The sequence below is a fragment of the Octopus bimaculoides genome, chromosome 29 (genome assembly GCF_046866305.1).
Source record: "Octopus bimaculoides isolate indiv1 chromosome 29, ASM4686630v1, whole genome shotgun sequence".
Taxonomy (NCBI): Eukaryota; Metazoa; Mollusca; class Cephalopoda; order Octopoda; family Octopodidae; genus Octopus; species Octopus bimaculoides.
This window is the reverse complement of record NC_142956.1, coordinates 10,528,570-10,550,657: the sequence shown is the minus strand read 5'-3', so window position 1 is coordinate 10,550,657 and position 22,088 is coordinate 10,528,570. Positions and strand designations below refer to the sequence as shown.

Below are 22,088 nucleotides of genomic sequence, written 5' to 3'. Positions count from 1 at the left end.
TTTTAAATAAAGTGTATATATATATATATATATATATATATATATATATATATATATATGGTCTGATTTTCACGTTTTTTATTGTGGTATTTAAAAAATATATATAAATCTTATTACAATGAAGAAGTGTGTTAAACATTAAAAAAATATTTTGTAATGCTCATAAAGTTCAATTAGGCAAATCGCGACGTGTAAGCTGCATGCAGATTGGTCAAAACCGTATTCCAAAAATTCGGCTTGTTGGAGCCTTCTAAGAGGTACAAAAAAGAAGTCAGTCATTTTACTGATGATTACTACGAACATATGAAAGCGCTAATTGAACTTTATGAAGATTACAAAATATTTTTTTTATGTTTTACATACTTCAATATTGTAAAAAGGTTTATATTTTTTAAAATTTTATATATAATAAAGCTGAAGTTGTGTATCTGTGTGAAGCCTTTTTAAAAGTTTATAGAAATCCACATTTCCACTTTTTCGTAAAATTTTTTTACATCAATGCAATTTTTTCGATGTGAACTTTCCAGTGCAGTAATTAAATTTTTTAAATTCCGTTTACTTTGTGTGATTTCAGGGAGATTTGGCTGTTGTTTCTAACAACATTTATATTTCTTCCCTTCTACCTGTACCAGCGTTCTTACACATCGATCACGCGCTCAGCATATAATATAGAGAGTAGGAGTAAAAGAGGGAGAGAAAGAAAGAAAGAAAGAGAGAGAGAGAGAGAGAGAGAGATAGATAGATAGAGAGAGAGAGAGAGAGAGAGAGAGAGAGAGAGAGAGAGAGAGAGAGAGAAAGTGATACATACAAAGTCATAGATTAACTTTTCACTCTTACTTCGTTCTTCTTCCTCTCTCCCATTTAATAGCTTTCTTCTATCCCTCTACCTCTTACATATTTTTCATAACATAGAAACGTAAAAACACACACAACCACACATACGTGATCTGTGACAACAACATACACATACACACATCAACATTATAGATATAAGATTTACTTTCTGTGTTTCTTATATAAACACGCGCACGCACTGCTATTTTATAACTGTTTTCCGTTCTCCCTTCCTCTCTTTCTCTCTCTTCATTGCTCCCGTTCTTTATTCCTTTCTACCCACCCCCTCTCTTCCTCTCTCGCTCTCTCAAATGCATACACGCGCACGTACACACAAGCATTCACTACAATATAACTCATGTTCGTCAATGTTTTGTAAATATACAAACTATGGATCTTATGTAGACAGGACAACACTAGGGTGTTAGGGTTAGGGTTTTAGGGTTACGGTTAGGGTGAGGGTTTAGGGTTAGGGTGAGGGTTTAGGGTTAGGGTGAGGGTTTAGGGTTAGGGTTAGGGTTCGGGTTAGGATTAGGGTTAATGTTACGGTGTTAGGGTCAGGGTTAGGGTTTTAGGGTTAGGGTTTTAGGGTTAGGGTTAGGGTTAATGTTACGGTGTTAGGGTCAGGGTTAGGGTTTTAGGGTTAGGGTTTTAGGGTTAGGGTTTTAGGGTTAGGGCTTAGGTTTAGGATTTAGGTTAGGATTAGGGTTAGGTAAATGTGCGGGTGTTAATCTGAAAAATTACCGAAATGTGAAAAGTACGGACCCTGCCATCTGTTATAACTTTTGTTGTTCTCTTTAATATGTATATAGATTATGCCTCCAAAGAAGAGAGCTTGATGGGGAAAGAAAGCAACCGGTTTAAAAAGACAGCAACAGACTGCAACAATTCACCACATTCCAGAAGCTACTTTGAACATAATGAAAAATGGTGCATCAACATCTACTGCCCAATCTGATAGAATTCTGGCAGAACTGTGTAGCAACAGATCGCCAGCAATTGCTTCATCAGAAATTGCCGTCCTAGCTCCTGCGAAAAGGGATTACCTTGCTATGTATAATCAGGGCAGCGCAAAAAGTTGTTTTGCACAAATCATTTGTATAGCCAATTAGACGGATGAAATTTACGTACACTTAATAATGCTACGCGTAGCAGCCTTCAGACTTTCCCTATTAATTTCATCGTCTTTTGAATTATGAACATATTTACATCATAAGGGTTTTTTCGTTGTAAGGCTTTCTTTTTTAGTTGATTTTCACCTAGCAAGACTTATCGTAGATGGCGTAATAAGTCACACCCGGACAACGTCGGCTTATACTGCTAGCACCATAATAAAAAAAACGTGAAAACCAGACTATGTTTTAATTTTATTCAACTGATATATCATTCTATACACATTTACAAAAAATCGGAATATATATATATATAGCTAGCTAGCTAGCTAGATAGATAGATCAAACAAAGAATAAATAATGATAATTACATATTATTTTAATGTAGTAAATTGGACTTACAGCTGTTTCCGATAATCTTAATAGGTTCGTTCATTGATCGATGTACTCAATCGGTCCATTTATTGGTTGAGAAAAACTGAACGACCTTGAAAAACTAATGTCATCTTCATCAGAGTCATAGTATTCTGATGAAGACCAAACAGAACACAAACACACACACAACCAACAAGGGGCTAAACATAGAGGGGACAAACAAGGACAAAAATGGGATTAAGTCGATTACATCGACCCCAGTGCGTAATTGGTACTTAATTTATCGACCCCGAAAGGAGGAAAGGTAAAGTCGACCTCGGCGGAATTTGAACTCAGAACGTAACGGCAGATGAAATGCCGCTAAGCATTTCACCCGGCGTGTTAACGTTTCTGCCACCTCTTGCCAGTCAGATAATCTTTTATCATGGTATTCTCTTATTTCAGCTTCATCATCATCATTATCTTGATCATTATTAAGATCAGAAACCATGAGAGCCACTGCCTGGTATTGCATCAGGATATAATAATAATAATAATAATAATAATAATAATAATGATGATGATAATGATGATGATGATGATGATGATGATGATGATGATGATAACGACCACAAACCTGAAGGCATCGTCGAAAATAGAAATGCAAAGATCCTATGGGATTTTATGATTCACTGCGACCATGAGATAGAGAATAAGAAGCCAGACATAGACTTAATGGAGAAAGAAAACAAACTATGCTGGATCATAAATATAGCATGCCCAGCTGACAACAAGGTATGCGATAAGGAAGAAAGAAAAGTCGAGAGATATGACAGGCTAGCTTGGGAAGTTAAGCAGGTGTGGTTGATGAAAAAGGTAGCAGTAGTACCACTAATTGTTGGAGCCCTGGGAACTGTGAGCAAAAATCTCAAGAAGTACGTAGAACAAATAGGGGCTGCACTTGCAGAAAACAGCACTGCTTGGAACCACTCGAATACTCCGGAAGGTGCTCGAAAAATAAGAGGTGTTACCTTAGTTCACTGGTAGTAAACAGCTGACACCGTGTTACATCTCCAGCGTTAGAAGCTCTGCCAGGGCAATAATAATAATAATAATAATAATAATAATAATAATAATAATAATAATAATAATAATAATAATAATAATAATAATAATTATTATTATTATTATTATTATTATTATTATTAATATTATTATTGAGTGAGAGAGCAGTGCATACCATCAAAGTGACACTGGGGTAAAATATACTAAATCCAGTATACCTATCATGACTACCCGTCTGATAAGGGTACACCTGACATATGCATCACAACTATATGTGCGCGACATGGTGATCCTATATCAAGCTAAAAAGCACATCACCTTGCAGGTGGGACCTAGTTAGAATTCTCTTCAGGTTCAGTAGCCCATCCCACTCAAAAGGTCCCTGAATAAGGGTTGTTTCCAGAGGTGATTTATTCAAACCCCAAAAGCTATGATGCTTCCCGAATATACCAGCTCGTGATCAGAGATGCACATATCGCCAGCCACCAAGGGACATGCTCAACCTGTTATGGTCAAACAAATGACAAGCGAATCAGTGGTATTGAGCAAAATATTTGCTGTAGCCCATCTTTTTATACCAAGGCAAAACAATGTACATGATAACACTTCCAATAAGTTAACATTAGAAGCCATGAGAGCCAGTGCCTGGCATTGCATCAGGGCATTTATTATTATTATTATTATTATTATTATTATTATTATTATTATTATTATTGTTATTATTATTATAATTGTTGTTGTTGTTGTTGTTGTTATTATTATTCACTTTTAATCAGCATGTTTCTTACAGTCACTTGCCGAGACACACCCAGCATCCAAGGGCGGGTGAAGGATAAGAGATGTTACAGAATCTCTGAAGGCTTGGGGGGGGGGGGAGTGGCGGGGGCAGTAACGAAATATCTTCAAAGACATTTAAATTAATAGGGTTTTTCTAAGGATGTGGGCAGTACTTGTCAGCACAATCTTTTGGATTTTTCTGAGATATGGTTCTCCTGGGATGTTGCCTAGATGTTTCTGACATCCCCTTTGTTATCGTATCTAGGGCATCTACAATAACAGGAACAGTTCTTGCTTTAAGATGCCACATATTTTGTATTACAATTTCCAGGTCCTTATTTTTACTTGATTTGTCAAATTCCTTTACGGATATATTTTTATCAGTGGGAACACCTACATCTATTAATCTACAAGTATTCTCTTCCTTGTCTTTAATAATTATGTAATAATAATAATAATAATAATAATAATAATAATAATAATAATAATTACTATTATTATTATTATTATTATTATTGTTATTATTATTATTATTATTATTATTATTAGTATCTTTTAATTCTGTTTCCATGTCTTGCCGAATGTCTTCCTGACACCTAGGACAGAGAATGTACTGCATACATTGGTAGGCCATTAAAATAAACCCACCAGATTGTTCATTTAGAAAGTCATGTGATAGAAAAAAGAGGAAGGCAGAGAGAAAAAGGAAAAGATAAAAAAGAAAACAAATAAAATAAAGGAAAAAAAAGAGAAAGAAAATTCACAACGGCAATGCTCTTCTCAATATGTGTGACGTACCAGTTAAGACAATCTTTTTCACTTCCTGCATGGATGGTAAGCCGGGGATCATTCTTAAATAATTTTCAGTTCCTTTTTTGATCATTCCAATTGCTCCTACAATCATTGGTATTGTAACCGTCTTGAGATGCAACATCTTTTCGATTTCGATTAACAAATCTTTATATTTTCTGAGTTTATCAAATTCTTTTGCCGAGATATTATGGCGACAGGGTAGGCTCGATAAACAGACTTCATTGTTTTGGTCTTCCACAACAATATCTGGTTTATTTGCCTTGATGGTCCGCTCTGTACATACTGGAAAGTCCCAAAGAATAGTTACATTTTCTCCCTCAGTTACAGCCTCAGGGTGGTGCTTGTACCATTTGTCAGCAGTTTTGATTTTATAACGCTGACACATCATCCAATGTAGATATAGGCCAACTCTGTCATGTCTTGATTTATACTCTACAGGTGCTAAAACCTTCCATCCAGAGATTAGGTAGCTCACTGTTTCTATCCCATCGTTGCAGTATCGGCACTTTGGGTCTACACCATTCTTCATCACATTGGATTGACAGTTCCGGGTCAATAAGCTCTAATCTTGGGCAGCTAAGATAAAGCTTTCACTTTCTGCCTTTAGCTCTGAGCTCCGTATCCACAGATGTGTGTGCTTCTGGTCTACATCAGCTTGTTTGCTACGGGCCACATATTTGCCCTGAAGAGGATTTTGTTCCCACCTATCAGCCAATTGTTCAAACGCATTTTATTTTGCTATTGACTTCACCTTCTTTGCAACTGCAGTTTCTGCACTTTCATCATGCTGTTCAATCTAGGTATTATGCAAAGACTCACTTGGAAGTTTTTTCTCTCCTTCGTAACAGAATGAAGCTTCTTGCGTCTTTCATGATTTTGCTAGTCCAATTGTGGTGGTTTTGTAGATTTCAAATTGGATCAAGCCTCGACCTCCTTGAGCCCTGGGTAGGTAAAGACGATCTGCGTCTGCTTTTGGGTGGTGCATCGTATAGCAAGTCAGGAGTTTATGGATTTTCCTGTCAATCTTCCTTATTTTATTCATATTCCAGTTCAACACATTGAAACTAAATAACAACCGGAACTCCTAAGGAATTTATAGCTAATACCTTGTTACGTGCATTTAACTCGGATTTTAGGACTGCTCGAACTCTCCTGTAACACTCCTTCCTGATCTTCTCTCTCATAGTAGCATGCTGAATTCCAGGGCCCTAATTTATTCCGAGATATTTGTAAGTGTGTTCCTACTCGAGTTCTTTTATGACTGTGTCAACATTCAACACCACTGAATGTGAGGCCTTCAATTTCCCTTTCTGGAAAGTGGCCTTGGCACATTGATCAAGACCAAATTCCATCTCGGTGTCATCACTGAATGTTTTCAGTACGTAGTAGTCCTTCAAGCTCATCGTCTTTGCCAAAAAGTTTTAAGTCATCCATATAGAATAGATGACTTTATTTTCTTGTCGCCAATTTTATATCCATACCTTGTTCTGTTAAGTTCACTTGTAAGGGGTATTTGGGCTATGCAAACAATTAAAGGTGAAAATGCCGCAGTTGATATTAATACTGTTTGTGGTCAGCACTCCATCAGAGTGGTATAATTGGAGATTCGTATTCCACATTGATATGTTGTGCTTCAGGAAGTTTTAAATCACAGGAGAAATTTTGAAAATATCCAGCGATTTCAAGATCTGTGAATGCGGTATGCTGTCGAAGGCTGTTTTATAATCAATCCACGCAGAACTGAGATTTCTGCGTATGTTATGACAGTTCTCAAGGATCATGCGGTTAAGAGTTGGTCTTTGCATCCGTATGAGCCTCGTCGGCACCCTTTTTTGTTCAGTGGCGAATATATCGTTCTGTTCCATAAATTTGTATGTTTTCTCCACAAGGATGGATATTAAGATTTTATACGTGGTAGATAGACATGTTATGGGCCGATAGCTTTGGGGAAATTTTGTTTCATTATACTTCGCGAGTAGGTAAGAAATACCTCTTGCTAACCAATCAAGTGTTTTCGTAGGATCTCTCATAATTTCATTGAATAACTGTACTAACTTTTCACGTGCACACGGGAGAGAGGCAAGCCAGAAATTTGGCACCCTATCATTACCAGGAGATTTCCCCTTATGAGCTTTCGTGTCATCCTTAAGTTTGCTATTGTAATGTCTTCCCATGCTTGTTCTTGTAAGTTTTGGTAAGATCCTTCAGAGTGTCTAATCTAGTCTGCATTTTCATTGTAAGTCTTTTCATTATTATTATTATTATTATTATTATTGTTCAGTAGTTTTATTTTTATAACGTGCTTTCACTTCACTACCGAGCGCAGCTCTGTGCGCCTTGGGTATGTGCAGTGGTTTGCTGTGGTCCTCTTATGTTTACTGTATTGAAAGTGTTTTGCGTAGAATGTGTGCAGCACCCAGTAGTGCAATTTTCTGTATGTTATATATATTTGTAAGTCCTGGTGTTTTTGTTATGTATTTGTCTGAGTATTTTTTTATTATACCTAAGGCACCTACTATGATAGGAATTGTTTCTGTTTTTAGATTCCACATTCGAGATACCTCTATTTCCAGGTCTTTGTATTTTGAAAGTTTCTCCATTTCTTTTAGGGAAATGTTGTCATCTGCTGGTATTGATACATCAATTAGAAAGCATTTTGTTTCCTTCATGATCTTTGACAACTATATCTGGTCTATTGGCCTTAATTTCTCTATCTGTGTGTATTGGCATATCCCAGAGTATGGTTGCTTTCTCGTTTTCTGTGACCTTTTCTGGCGTGTGTTTATACCATCTTTTTTCTGTTGTTATTCCATAGTGTTGGCATAGCTTCCAGTGTATATAGGTCCCAACTCTGTCGTGTCTGTGAATATATTCCTTCTTAGCCAGGACTGGGCAGCCAGACATAATATGATTTATTGTTCCTTGTCCATCTCCACATATTCTACAGTTACTTGTTATGTTTCTTTTCATTATATGTTTTTGGTAATTTCTGGTGGAGAGGCTCTGGTCTTGTGCAGCAATTAAAAGTCCTTCAGTCTCTGCTTTGAGTCCTGAGCTTCTCAACCATTGCTGGGATTTTTCTCTGTCTATTTCTTTTGCATTTAGTTTAGCCCAGTGTTTACCATGTAGGGGCTTTTCTTGCCATTGTTTTATCAGGGTCCGTTGCTGTTCTAGTTTTAGTTTCGATTTCATTTGTTTTATAGCTTTTGTTTCTTCTTCTTCTTCTTCTTCTTCTTCTTCTTCTTCTTCGTATTTGTTAGGTATTTGTTATTATTATTATTATTATTATTATTATTATTATTATTATTATTATTATTGTTATTATTATTATTATTATTATTATTATTATTGTTATTATTATTATTATTATTATTATTATTATTATTATTATTATTATTATTGTTATTATTATTATTATTATTATTATTATTATCATTGTTATTATTAAGGCAATGAGCTGGAAGAATCGTTAGCATGCCGGGGAAATGCTTAAATGCATTTCGTGTGTCTTTATGTTCTGGGTTCAAATTTCGCCAAGGTCGACTTTGCCTTTCATCCTTTCGGAGTCGATAAATTAAGTACCAGTGAAATACTGGGGTCAATGTAATCGACTAGTCCCCTCCCCCGAAATTTCAGGCCTTGTGCCTTTAGTAGGACGGATTATTATTATCCTTATTATTATCATTATTATTATTATTATTATTATTATTAAGAGTAAAGTTTTATTCCAGCCAAGGCTTGGGGCAGGACATACTCAAGACTCATATGGGCCAGCTCATTTAAATATCTTAGAAGTACTGTAAACTTTGAGAATACTCTTCATAACGAAATCAATGTTAGAAAATCTAAGGTTACAAGTGTTTTCGGAAGACTTGCCCATCGTTTGAGGGATGAACACGATATCAGTCTAAAATAAGTGTATTTGGAACAGAAGCATTAACTCCCTTCCACAGACATATAAAGAAACTTGAAACCTTCCACATGTGCTATTTGTGTAACATATGCAACATAAAACGACAAGATAAGATATTCAAGGCCAAAATCTTAGAAAAATGTGATATCTCCTGTAACCAAAGTATGCTAATGAGAATTCGGTACAGATGGATGGGACATGTTCGAATGAAAAATGACCGCATTCCGAAAATTCTTCTGTATGGCCAACAAGTGGAGGGTTGTCGTGGTAAAGGAAGACTTCTCCTAAAGTATATAAGGATAAGATGAAACAATCACTAAATTCTCTACAGCTTAACCTGACATCTAGGGAAAGTCATTGCTGAGAGCGATCTACATGGCGTAAAATGTGTCACGAGGCATCCAAACAATTTGAATTGACGAAAAAGAACAATAGAAAATCTACACCCCGCAATCAACAGACACACTTGCCCAATCCCAGGCAAAATCAAAATCATCAATGTCCCCATTGCGACTTCATAGCAAAATCCCTACCTGAACTGAAATTACATTCACGCATCCATCACAAATAGATGCAGCTACTTAGTATTTTCGCCCCCACCCTTTCTATTACTCTCTTTAACTTGAAGTCCTTTCCTTCAAACATTTATACGTCGAAACCGACGGGAGTGACCATCATCATCATCATCATTCTATTATTATTATAATAATAATTATTTTGTTTCACTTTTGCTTTGCATTTGTACAAGTTGGCTCCAAGTCTCACCCAGAGACCTCAAGTGACAGAAGTTCATGTTGCTGTTATGCCTCGGGTGCCATACATTTGGTTTTGTTACATAGTGTTGTTCTAGAGAATGTTTAAGAAACCATAAGAAAATTATGTGTTTGTCTTAAGATTTGAGATTACATAGAAAGTATTTTGCGTAGGATATGGGCAGTTCCCATGAGCACTATCTTTTGAATTTCTGCCATTTTGGGGTTTCCTGGTATCTGAGCTAGATAGCAATCAGCCCCTTTTGCTATCATTCCCAGAGCACCTATGACAACAGCTATTGTTTTAGTCTTCAGGTTATTATTATTATTATTATTATTATCAATGATAATAATAATAACAATAATAATAATAATAATCCTTTCTACTATAGGCATAAGGCCTGGATTTTGTGGGGTGGATAGCAAATCACATCGACCCTAGTACTCGACTGGCATTTAATAATTTATCGACCCCGAAAGAATGAAAGGCAAAGTCGATCTCGGAATTTGAACTCAGAACGTAGTGGCAAACGAAATACTGCTAAGCATTTCGCCCGGCGTGCTAATGATTCTTCCAGCTCGCCACCTTAATAATAATAAAGTATTAAGGGCTAATTGGATAAAAGCCAAGATAGACAAAAACCACGTGGATTCCCAATGTAGGTTATGCAAATCAAAACAGGAAAGCGTTACTCATATAACAAGTGAATGTCGCATGCCGACGCAGAAAGAATACAAGAAAAGACATGACAATCTAGGGAGAGTAATCCATTGGGAATTATGTAGAAAGCTAGTATTTGAACACACTAATAAATGGTATGAACATGAACCTAGTAAAGTAGTAGAAAGTAAGAAATACAATATGTTGTGGGACTTTAACAGATTAACAGAGAAATAGAAGCTAGAAGGTCTGATTTAGTTGTAGTAGATAGAGAGAATAGAAAGTGCCAGGTAATTGATTTCACAGTCCCAAATGATGAAAAAATCAATATGAGAGGTATAGAGAAAATAGCAAAGTACCAGGACCAAGCTATTGAGTTACAAAGGCATTGAGATGCAGAGAAGTAGCAGCTTTACCTGGAGAGACACCCTAATCTCTGAGCTATGCACCCCGTCGAGTAAGGTCACTCTAGAGATTCTCTGGAGGAACCTCATTTCGGCTGGTTGAGGCTGAAATGGCGAGGACAGCTACGAATGGTGCAGATTGAAGCAACAGGTGAGGATTGACGCGAAAAGTTAAAGAAAAAATGAGAGATGAAGATAGACAAAAACCATACTGATGATAAGGGGTTTGGATTTTTTAACCAACCTTTTCTCTTTTGAAGATCGAATGCTGGAGCCAGAGCCTCCAAGAGAAATTTTGCAAGGCGGTACAAGACCCCTTTGGGCCCCGGGCTGTAGGTAGATACTCTATACAACTAGCCCTACAATGATTAACAGTAAATAATGATAAAATGAAGTGTAGTATGATATGTAGAGGGATGTGTACAGATGCTTGTGTAGGTGAAAGTAAGTTTACGTCGGGCTGGGAGTGATAGAAAGTGTTTGTTTTCGGAGTGGAAGGTGTTGCATGGTTGTTGTAGGGTCCTCGTTAGCTCTTAAGTCCCGGAACAAAGTACCGATTGGACACCCCACCTTTCGGAGGCCCCGACTGGAACTGGTACATTATTGAACCAGCAGTTGCAATTCTGGCATCAAATTCAGCCCCTGCTTCCAATCACTCCTGAATACGGCCCCAAAATACGATTAGGAGTATACTTCTTAATTTTGTAAAACTTGAAATAATGCTATTCTGAGTCAAACGGTTTTACACACACACAGACACAAACACACACACACATGCACGCGCGCACACACACACACACACATACACACACACACACGGTACTTTATATACGTAACAAAATAGATGGTCAGAATTTCCCATCGTGGGTCTTCAGTTGTGTGATCAATCGAATTCTCTGCTCGCTGAATTAGCAAGTAAGTGGCGGAGTACTCCACAGACTTGAGTAATCTTAATGTACTTATCAGGCAGAATCAGCGTGACAGTGTAGCAAAGCGGGATCCATCCGCCCAAAGCACAATCCGACCAACGGGCTTCTGTACAGTTCCCTCTACCCCGTTTCAGCCTCAATGTATGGGATCACCCAAGGCTTTACAAAATAATATTTGTCCAAGACGACACGCAACGGGTGCGAAACCAAAACTTCATTATTACACAAAGAACTTCTAGCAGCGCCAACGGCATACTATATATATATATATATATATATATATATATATATATATATATATACACACACACACATGTATGTAGGTATATATACATACACACATTCATACAAATACTTATACATATGCATTATCCACATACACACATATGTATACAGACGGTCACACACATCTCTCTCGCTCTCCCTCCCCCCTCTCTCTCTACACACACATAAAGCTTTATTCTCTGAACATATGCGTGTGTATGTGTGTGTGGATGCATGTGTACATATATATAGAGAGGGATGTACACATATATATATATACAAATAAACATAAATATACATTACATGCACGAGGGTGCACGTGTATGAACATATGTGTGTGCATTAACAGATATATGTATATGTACGTGTGTCTATCTATGTGTGTATGTGTATGTATGCCTGTGTACATATGTGTGTGTGTGCGCGTATGTATATATTTATTTGCCGAGGTTGATACAGAAGTGAAGTCAAGGGACAAGAGTTTCGTGCCGAGGCACTTGTCAACAACAACAACAACAACAGCAACAACAGCAACAGCAGCAACAACAACGCAAACATCACAATGTTATCACGACTAACAGCGAACACATCAACTTATTTTTCCTGAGTCGATATATCCTGGTAATAACAGCAACAACAACAACAACAGCAACAGTAACAACAACAACAGCAACAACAACAACAACAATAGCAACAGCAGTAACAAACATTACATCTCCAGCATCGCCGCTTTAACACCGCCGCCGCCGCCGCCTCGTCGCTTCCACAATCGCCACCAACACTTCCCCCTCTGCTAACCACTCATAACTTTGACCACCGCCACCACCACCACCACATCTTCCTCGCCATCACCGCCGTCAACACCAACATCTTCACCCCCCCCCTCATACATCATTTCCAACGTTCCGTACTATCCCCTTCACCTCCACCCCACTCCCGCCTCCGTCAACACTTCACACCATCACCACCACCACCACCACCACCACCACCACTGTACATAAACTACGGCTAGCACCACCACTTCGCGCACCCATCACCAACGTCTCCACCACCTTTAAGACGATCGCAACACCCCGTACCGCCTGACCCTACCCCCGTCATCCGCCAACACTCCCCACCTGCACCACCACAACCACCAAGCACCACTCACCGCACCACCCACTGCGACTTCGCACAACCACCACCACCACTTTACACAACCACCGCCAAACACAACCACCACCTCCACCACTAACTTGACAACTATGCCATTGCTTCACTCACTTGTGCTTCTGTTAGCCAGTAGTGCAATCTCACAACTTGAGGCTGATAACAGCAAAAACAACAGCAAGGTAAACCTATCTATCTATCTATCTATCTATCTATCTATCTATCTATCTATCTGTCTATCTATCTCTCTGTCTGTCTGTCCGTCTATCTTCCTGTCTGCCTGTCTGTCTGTCTTTCCATATATCTTCTTGTCTGTCTATCTATCTCTCTATCTATCTGTCTTTCCATCTATCTTCTTGTTTGTCTGACTGTCCGTCTTTCCATCTATCTATCTATCTATCTGTCAGTTTTGATATCCTATTTATTTATCTATCTATCTATGTCATCTGTCTTTCCAGCTATCTATCTATCTATCTATCTATCTATCTATCTATCTATTTCTGCCTGTCTGTCTGTCTATCTATCTATCTATCTATCTATCTATCTATCTATCTATTTGTCTATCAGTCAATCAATTAATCAGTCTATCTTTCTGTCTGCCTATATATCCATCTGCTTGTTTGTCCAAATCTATCTATCTATCTATCTATCTATCTATCTCTGTCTGCTAGAACTGTGTTGTGTTCCTAACTTTGAAGAGACGTATACACGCACACACATACGTGCATTTATACGTATATATCAATTCGTGCACACACAAAATGTATGCTCGCATAAGCGTATGTGCATGTGTGTGCGCGTGTGTATACATGTATACACTCACGCATGCACACATTCTTCTACTCTTTCAACGTTTTCAATTCATTATGCTGGCGCCCTTACTGTAGCACAGATGCCTTAGTGCCCTATGTAACCGACCATATTTCTCCCCGGTACTTATTTCTGTTTGGCACTTCTTAAATCGAAATCTAACTGTCAGGCAGCTAAGTTACGGGACAGAATCACACTCACGGCGGCCGAAAACATACCAACAACGTTGTTTAGACCGGTAGAAAGATAAACAAAACACACTTGCGGAATTTGTTTTTTACAGACGATATATGTGTGTGTGTGTGTGTGTGTGTGTGTATGTAAGTATATATGTGTGTATGTATTTACATGTATATACACATACATATGTGTGTGTGTATATATATATATATATATATATATATATATGTATGTATGTATGTATATATATATATATATATATATATATATATATATATATTTATACACACACACACCCTTGTATGTATATAACTGCTGAGAGGAATTATGTAAGGCGGAACAAGACAAATATCACCCCCACCCCGCCCGTATGTATGCGTGTGTGTATGGGAGAGATGACGGTTTATTTCTATAAATGTTTGTTTATATTGTTGTCTTCTTTCTCTTTGTTTATATTTTTGTTGCGCCGTCTTTACCTCCGTCACAGTATCTACCTACCTGTCTATCTATCTATCTATCTGTTTGTCCGTCCGTCAGTCTGTCTATCAATCTATGTATCAATCAATCTATCTGTCAGTCAATCTATCTATATATCTGTCCGTCCGTCCGTCTGTCTGTATGTATGCATGCATGTATGTATGTATGTATGTATGTATGTATGTATGTATGTATGTATGTATGTATGTATGTATGTATGTATGTATGTATGCCACACAACCTTTCTATGTGTTTCTCTTCATCATGCAAACAACTTGTCTTTCTACCCGTCTGTTTCTCTCCGTTATACTGTTTGTCTTAATCTGTCTTTTCGACACATTCCTTCTATCTATCTATCTATCCATTGCTTGTCTACCCACTTCTCTATCTCTAAGCTTGCCTATGTGTTTGTCTTTCACCCGGTTAAACTGTTTCTCTCAAACTTCTTTTTGTTATAAAACATCCTCAATCTTTCTCCCTTCCGTATTTCTTTCTATCATCTGCCTTTCATTCAAATATTACCTCTCAGTCTTTATCTATCATTCTATGTAGTCTTTCCTTTTTATCGTCTGCTGCTTTTCGTCAGTTTTTTTCTCTCAGTCCTAACTTTCTTTCATTCATCCTTTCTGCTTCTCTCTTGGTCTCTCATTCACTCATTCGTTCATTTATTCATTCGTTCTTTATCATTATTTCTTTCATCTGTTCTCCCCCCACCCCGCTTTTTTCTTTTAATGCTTCCACTCCCCACTGAAATGTAATCCTTCTTTTCTCCTTTCCATTTCTTCTATCTGTCTTCCATTTATCTAACTTTTCTCAACAGCTATCATTCGTTCAATTCCCTGCTCTATGCAAATTATCGTCTGCCTTTCTTTCAAATTTTCACTTTTTATTCTGAACATATCGTCCACTTTTTATCTTTTGTTTTTATTCTCCTCTTATTCTTTTCCTTTCTAACAATGACTCTCTCTACTTTAAATCAGTGGTTCTCAACTGTGGTCCATATAAAATATTTGGGGTGGTGGGTTGGTCCACACGGGCAAAATAGTAAATTGGGTCTACAGTTATATTTTATGGGTGCATGAAAAAAATTTGTTAGATATATTTACTGCAAGAAATAGCTAGGTTTCTTCTTGAATGTTTTACATAATTCAACCTACACAAGTTAATGTGTAAAAAGCAAAGTAGAAATTTTGAAAGAAGTATGTATAAAACTAGTTTTTAAACATCGAAAGGGGTCCACCAGAATATAAAAAAAAAATAATCAAAAGGGTCCATGGGTAAAAAATGATTGGGAAGCACTGCTTTAAATGGTACCCGACCTCTTTTCTTCTACCTACATGTTTTCCTTTTTCTTTACCTATAATCTTCTTTATCTTATTGTTTGCCTTTCTTTCCAGGTTTTCCCCATATTTTAAAACTCATCCTGTTATTCGCTCTATTTTTTCTGATCGCCTGCCTTTTCTTCGATCTCTATCGTTGTACTTCACATCAAATTCACCTTTTTTATTCCAAAGTATTTTTATTGTTTTTTTTTCTTTTCATCTCACTTTTTTCTTTCTCCCCACCCCCACCGCAACTTATCGCCTACTTTCCGTTACAACTCATTTCTTTCTATCGCCTGTCTTTCTAACTCATCCCCTACTGCTCTTTCTATCATCTTCATACCGTCTGCTTGTCTTCAATGTTTGAACACATCAATCATCTGTTGTTCTTTCTGTGTTTTTTTCTTCCTAAGCATTCAATGTTTTTCTAAATCTTATCATTCGACTTTGAAATGTTTTCTCTTCTTTTTAACTCATGTCTCTCTATCATCTTAATAGTATACCCAACCGCCACTTATTCCAAATATTCTTTCTTGAAGAAAAAAAAAAAAAAAAAAAAAAAAAGTTTGAGACAAATTATAAGCGCAGGCATAACTGTGTGGTAAGAGGTTTGCTTCCCAACCACATGGTTCCATGTTCAATCCCAGTGCGTGGCAACTTGGGTAAGTGTTTCTACTATACAACCTCAGACCGAGCAAAATCTTGTGAGCGGATTTGGTAGACTGAACCTGAAAGAAGCCCATCATGTGTGTGTGTGTGTGTGTGTGCGTGTGCGTGTGTGTGTATAGATAGATAGATAGATAGATAGAGGCGGCGAGCTGGCAGAAACGTTAGCACGCCGGGCGAAATGCTTAGCGGTATTTCGTCTGCCGCTACGTTCTGAGTTCAAATTCCGCCGAGATCGACTTTTCCTTTCATCCTTTCGGGGTCGATTAAATAAGTACCAGTTACGCACTGGCGTCGATATAATCGACTTAATCCCTTTGTCTGTCTCCTCTGTGTGTAGTCCCTTGTGGGCAGTAAAGAAATTAGATAGATAGATAGATAGATAGATAGATAGATGATAAACGCGCGTATACACATACATATATTGAAGGAATGTGGTTTAGTAGTTAGGGTATTCGACTCATGATCGTAAGGTTGCGAGTTCGATTCTTGGTGGCACGTTATGTCCTTAAGCAAGATATTTAATTTGACATTGTTCGAGTCCACGTAACTGCCAAAATGTGTAGTACTTGTATTTCAAAGGGCGAACCTTGTCACATTCTGCGTCACGCTGAACCTTACTGAGAGCTATGTTAAGGGTACTCGAGTCTGTGGAATGCTCAGCCACTTGCACGTTAATTTCACGAGCAGGCTGTTTCGTTGATCGAATCAACTCGTCGTCGTAACCGACGGAATGCCAGTATTATATATACGCGTGTGCGCGCGCGCGCCACAATCGGTGTTGGTTTGTTTACTCCATGTAACTTAGTGGTTCGGCAATTGAGACCGACAGAATAAATACCAGACTTAAAAAATAAATAAGTAGTGCTGTTGATTCGCTCGCCTTCAAGGCGGTGCTCCTACATGGCCGCAGACCAATGACTGAAACAAGTAAAAAAATATATAAGATAATTTTTTTTTCTTTACGCATTTTCATTTTTATTTCACTCATGTCATTATTAGGTGGTAAATTAATTTTTTTTTAAATTACTGTTCTTCCGTCGGTGACGACGACGAAGGTTCCGGTTGATCCGATCAATAGAATAGACTGTTCGTGAAATTAATGTGTAAGTGGCTGAGAGCACTCCACATACAAGTGCACCCTTGATATAGTTGTTAGGGAGATTCAGCATGACACAGAACCGGCCCTTTGACAAGACAGGTAGCACTCATTTTTGCTAGCTGAGTGGTCTGTAGCAACGTGAAATAAAGTATCTTGCTCAACGCGCCTCCAGGAATCGAACTCATGATCTACGTCTTCAGCAGGTGGTGAATTAGCAGAGCCGAGAAAGCGTCGGATAGCATTGTCACTGCGACTCCTACACTCCGAGTTCAAATTCCAAAGTCAACTTCGTCTTTTAAATATTTCGGAGTCTAGCAAGGCGGTGATTGGCAGAAATGTTAGCACGCCGGATAAAATGCTTAGCGGTATTTCGTCTGTCTTTAAGCTCTGAGTTCAAATTCCGCCGAGGTCGACTTTGCTTTTCATCCTTTCGGGATCGATAAAATTAAGTACTAGTTGCGTACTGGGGTCGATCTAATCGACTGGCCTCCCTCCTTCCCTCCCCCAAAATTTCGGAGTCTAGATAGATGGAATTGTTAGTGTTTACTAAGATGCTTTGTGCTTTCAGTTCCCACTATTTTCGTTCTGAATTTAAATGGTACCCTACGTCTTTCCTTCTACCTACATGTTTTCCTTATCCTTTACCTATATCCTCTTTATCTTTTTATCGTCTGCCTTCCTTTCCAGGTTTTTCCCGCTATTCGCTCTATTTTTTCTGATCGCCTGTCTTTTCTTCGATATATCTCTATTGTTGTTCTTCACATCAAATTCAACTTTTTTTTTTATTCCAAATTATTTTTCTTGTTTTATTTCTTTTTATTTTTTGTCCTTCCTTCTTCCTCCCCACCCCCACTTATCGCCTACTTTCTGCTGGAACTCTCATTTCTTTCTCTCGTTTGTCTTTCTAACTTTCGACTTTTATCACCGACGTCTTTGTGACGGGAAACGGAACATTCGAGTCCCGTCAGTTAACAGAGATAGGATCCCATGTCAGACGGAACATGGATGCGTTGATTGGCGCAACATCTTGGTCACATCAATGCAAAACAAAAGGGTGCTGCATGAAAGCGGCATGAGCGTAAGGGCAGAACAAAATTTTGTCTCTCTATCTTCGTAATTTCTATGATAGGTCGTGTCAAACATTTGAATTTAGATGCGTTCAGATTTAGGTATAAGGCCAGCAGTTTTGAGGAGAGGGGACAGTCGAGTACATCGCACACCACTCCCCACCTGTGCTCAGTCGGTACTTACTTTATCAACCTCGAAAGAATTAAAGGCAAAGTCGACCTCGGCGGATTTTGAACCCAGAATGTAAAGACAGACGGAATGCCGCTAAGTATTTTGTCCGGTGTGCTAACGGTTCTGCCAATTCACCGTCTTAGATGGGTATATTCTTTTCTACTCTAGGCACAAGACCCGAAATTTTGGGGGAGGGGGCCAGTCGATTACATCGACTCCAGTACGCAACTGGTACTTAATATATCGACCCCAAAAGGATGAAAGGCAAAGTCGACCTCGGTGGAATTTGAACTCAGAACTTAAAGACAGACGAAATACCGCTAAGCATTTCGCCCGGCCTGCTAACCACTCTGCCGGTTCGCCGCCTTCTTAGATGGGTATATTATTGCTTCCACACTTGGCATGGAGTTGCTGCACACACAGGCATCCTAGATTATATTCAAAGTAAGGCCACTTAATTGATTGGTATAAAATTCGTTCGCAGACTTACTTCACCCTCTGCACCACATAAGCGCTGTTTCTGTTTTACAAAGAATATTTGCTTTTTTATAATATTCAAAGCTCTATATAATAAATATTTAATAAATTGTTATGAAACACCAACAAACAATTCCCCATAAAATGCAAGTATCTTTAATCTGTCCCCTCTCTCTTCTATTTCTATCGCTCATATAGTGTCCTCTGATTCTCAGAACTAACTGGACCCATGCCACCTCTACTCAAACATTCTCGTCCCATTCACCTTCCCTCTTTCATCATCTTTGTTGAATCTAACCCTTCCAGGTTCCTTACTAATCACTACACTCAGTCCTTCCTCTCCAAATCGTTATGCATCTGGAATTCCCTCCCTCTCATATTTTTCTTGTAAATTAGAGCGTAATATTAATTTCAAATTTTGGCACAAGGCCAGGAATTTGGGGGTGGGGTAAGTCGATTACATCGACTGCAGTGCTGAATTAGTACTTATTTTATCAACCCCGAAAGGATGAAAGGTAAAATCGACCTCGGCGGATTTTGAACTCAGAACTTAAAGACAGACGAAATACCGCTAAGCATTTCGCCCGGCGTGCTAACGTCTCTGCCAGCTCACCGCCTTAACCTTAGAGAGTAATATTAATGACATCAAAAAGGTGGCGAGCTGGCAGAATAGTTAGCAAGCTGGGCGAATGCTTACCGGTATTTCGTCTGTCTTTACGTTCTGAGTTCAAATTCCGCTGAGTTCGACTTTGCATTTCATCCTTTCTGACTCGATAAAATAAGTTCAAGTTGAGCACCGAGGAAGATGTAATCGACCAGACCCTCTCCCAAAATTGTTGGCTTTGTGCCGAAATTTGAAACCGGTATTAATGGCGTCAATCTCAGCAGCTTAGGAAAGCCTGTAAAGCGCTGTCCCTTTCTCCAGACCCGCTAATTAAAAGAAGTCAGTGTAGGAGGTCGTCAGCTGGTAGAATTGTTAGAGCATCAGATATATAACTTTGCAGTATTCGATCCGAATTTTTAAATACTGAGTTGAAATACAGCGTAGGACAGCTTCAGCTGTCATTCTTTCAATGTCGATAAATAAAGTACCAATCGTATACTCGGATCGTTTCTTGTATTTCTCTTTGACTTTATGCAAAATGAATACATAAAATGGGGCTGTGTTGAGCTTCGGTGTGCCCTAACGTCCTCGACCAGGAGTCAGAGGAATAACCGTCTTCTCTATTAGAGACCCATCATCATTTGCTTACTTTCAAATATTCTTTTTTTCTTTCTTCTTTAAAAAACTTACCGCCTTTCTTTCGTTTTTGTCGTCCTTTCTTTCCATGTTTTTCCTTTTTTTTTTCTCTTGTATTTTGAAATTCCTTTTACTTTTTATTAAAAATCCATCATCGAAATTCCTCTCAAATATTCTGTCCTTTTCTAATTAAAATCTCTCAATTTAAAATGCTATTCTTTCAATACTTTTCTGTGTCAGCTTTTAAGTTATCATCTGTCCTTATTTCCCTCCATTTCCTGTCTTTTAATGCATCTATCCCTCCTCCCCCCATCCCATTTTCCGCTCCCGCTTTAACAGCACCACCTGAAACGACGGGTCCCTTTAGAGGAGTTCACTTTTTCAAACGTTCAGGCCAGGTCATCGGTTTAACGATAACTTCCTCTCACCAGTCTCAGAGGCCCTGTAAAAGGGGCATTGATACTGGATTCTCTCCAAAAGATTTTTTTAAATTCTAATTTCCCGTCTTTCTGTTAATTTCTTATCGCTCACTTCTCCCCCTCCCCCCCCCCCCCCATCCCAGTCATCCGATTCCTTTCTTTCCACATTTTCCTTCTTATTGTCTTCCTTTCAAATATTCTGCCTTTCTCTTATTAACATCTCTCATTATGAAATTCTCGCATGTCTCTCAATGATTTTGTTTTGTAACCTTTTAATCCATCGAATGCTGATTTTTAATCTTATTTTCATTATCACTAGTCTTTCCTTCAATGTATTTAATTTATTCTTATTCGTCGCCTTTCTTCCAAATGATCTATCTCTCTCTTTCTATCATTCTCTCTCTCTCTCTCTCTCCCTCTTTCCCCTTTTATTTTGCTAGTGTTTCGTTTTCTTTTCCTTTCCTTATTTTTTCATTGTATCAAGTATCTTAGATTTTTTAAAAAACTTATCGTCTGCTCTGTTTACCATCTCTATTACATTATCAGGTTTTTCTTTCAATTTTCAGTCCTTTTCTCAACTCACCACCTCTTTCCATCTTCTTCCTCTTCACTTGATTTTCCAGCCATCTTTTTCCTTTCATTGTCATCACCTGCTTTTTCCCTCCATTTTTCTCTTCTCATCGCCTGCTTTTCTCTGTACCATCTTTATATCGTCTCATCGTCTGTCTCTCTTTCAGTCTTATTCATCTCACCATCTACCTTTCTATTTCTCTTCATCGCTTATTTTTTTTTCTATCTTCCTGTATTTTACTAATTAATGCCTGCCTTTGTTTCAAAGTTTATCTCACTTTATTAAAACTCCCACGTCTGTTCATCGTATCGAATTTTCGTTGATTTATCAACAGCCTTCTACTTCCGACATAACTACAGTTTAGTACTCCGCCCGATTTTGTTTCCCCAAAATTTAAAAAATAATGCATATTTTTTAATGAAATTTTGCAGGGATACATTTTCGAGGGTGTAGATGGCGATTATGTTGATGAATTTTTTTTCTTAATTAACTTATTTCTATCGTCAGAAAGAAGTCCATACCTTTTAAATCATTCAATAGATGCTCATGATCTTTGCA

General features: G+C 38.0%; 1 protein-coding gene, 1 long non-coding RNA gene and 1 pseudogene across 3 annotated transcripts in view; 1 reads left to right on the top strand and 2 right to left on the bottom strand.

The window, feature by feature from the left end:
- The window catches only part of LOC149130346 (uncharacterized), a 323,461-nt gene that overhangs the window by 81,472 nt on the left and 219,901 nt on the right, over positions 1 to 22,088 (bottom strand). The gene's annotated exons all lie outside the window — the stretch shown is intronic.
- Positions 4,903 to 7,685, bottom strand: LOC149130347 (uncharacterized; annotated as a pseudogene).
- The window catches only part of LOC106883571 (uncharacterized), a 198,590-nt gene continuing 188,706 nt past the window's right edge, over positions 12,205 to 22,088 (top strand). The window contains exon 1 of one of the 2 annotated variants that reach the window (XM_089345434.1): positions 12,205 to 13,209. In XM_089345434.1, coding sequence (XP_089201560.1) covers positions 13,123 to 13,209 — 87 coding nt within the window. In that variant the 5' untranslated portion in view covers positions 12,205 to 13,122. The remainder of the gene's footprint in view (positions 13,210 to 22,088) is intronic. The other variant, XM_089345433.1, reaches the window with a different exon arrangement.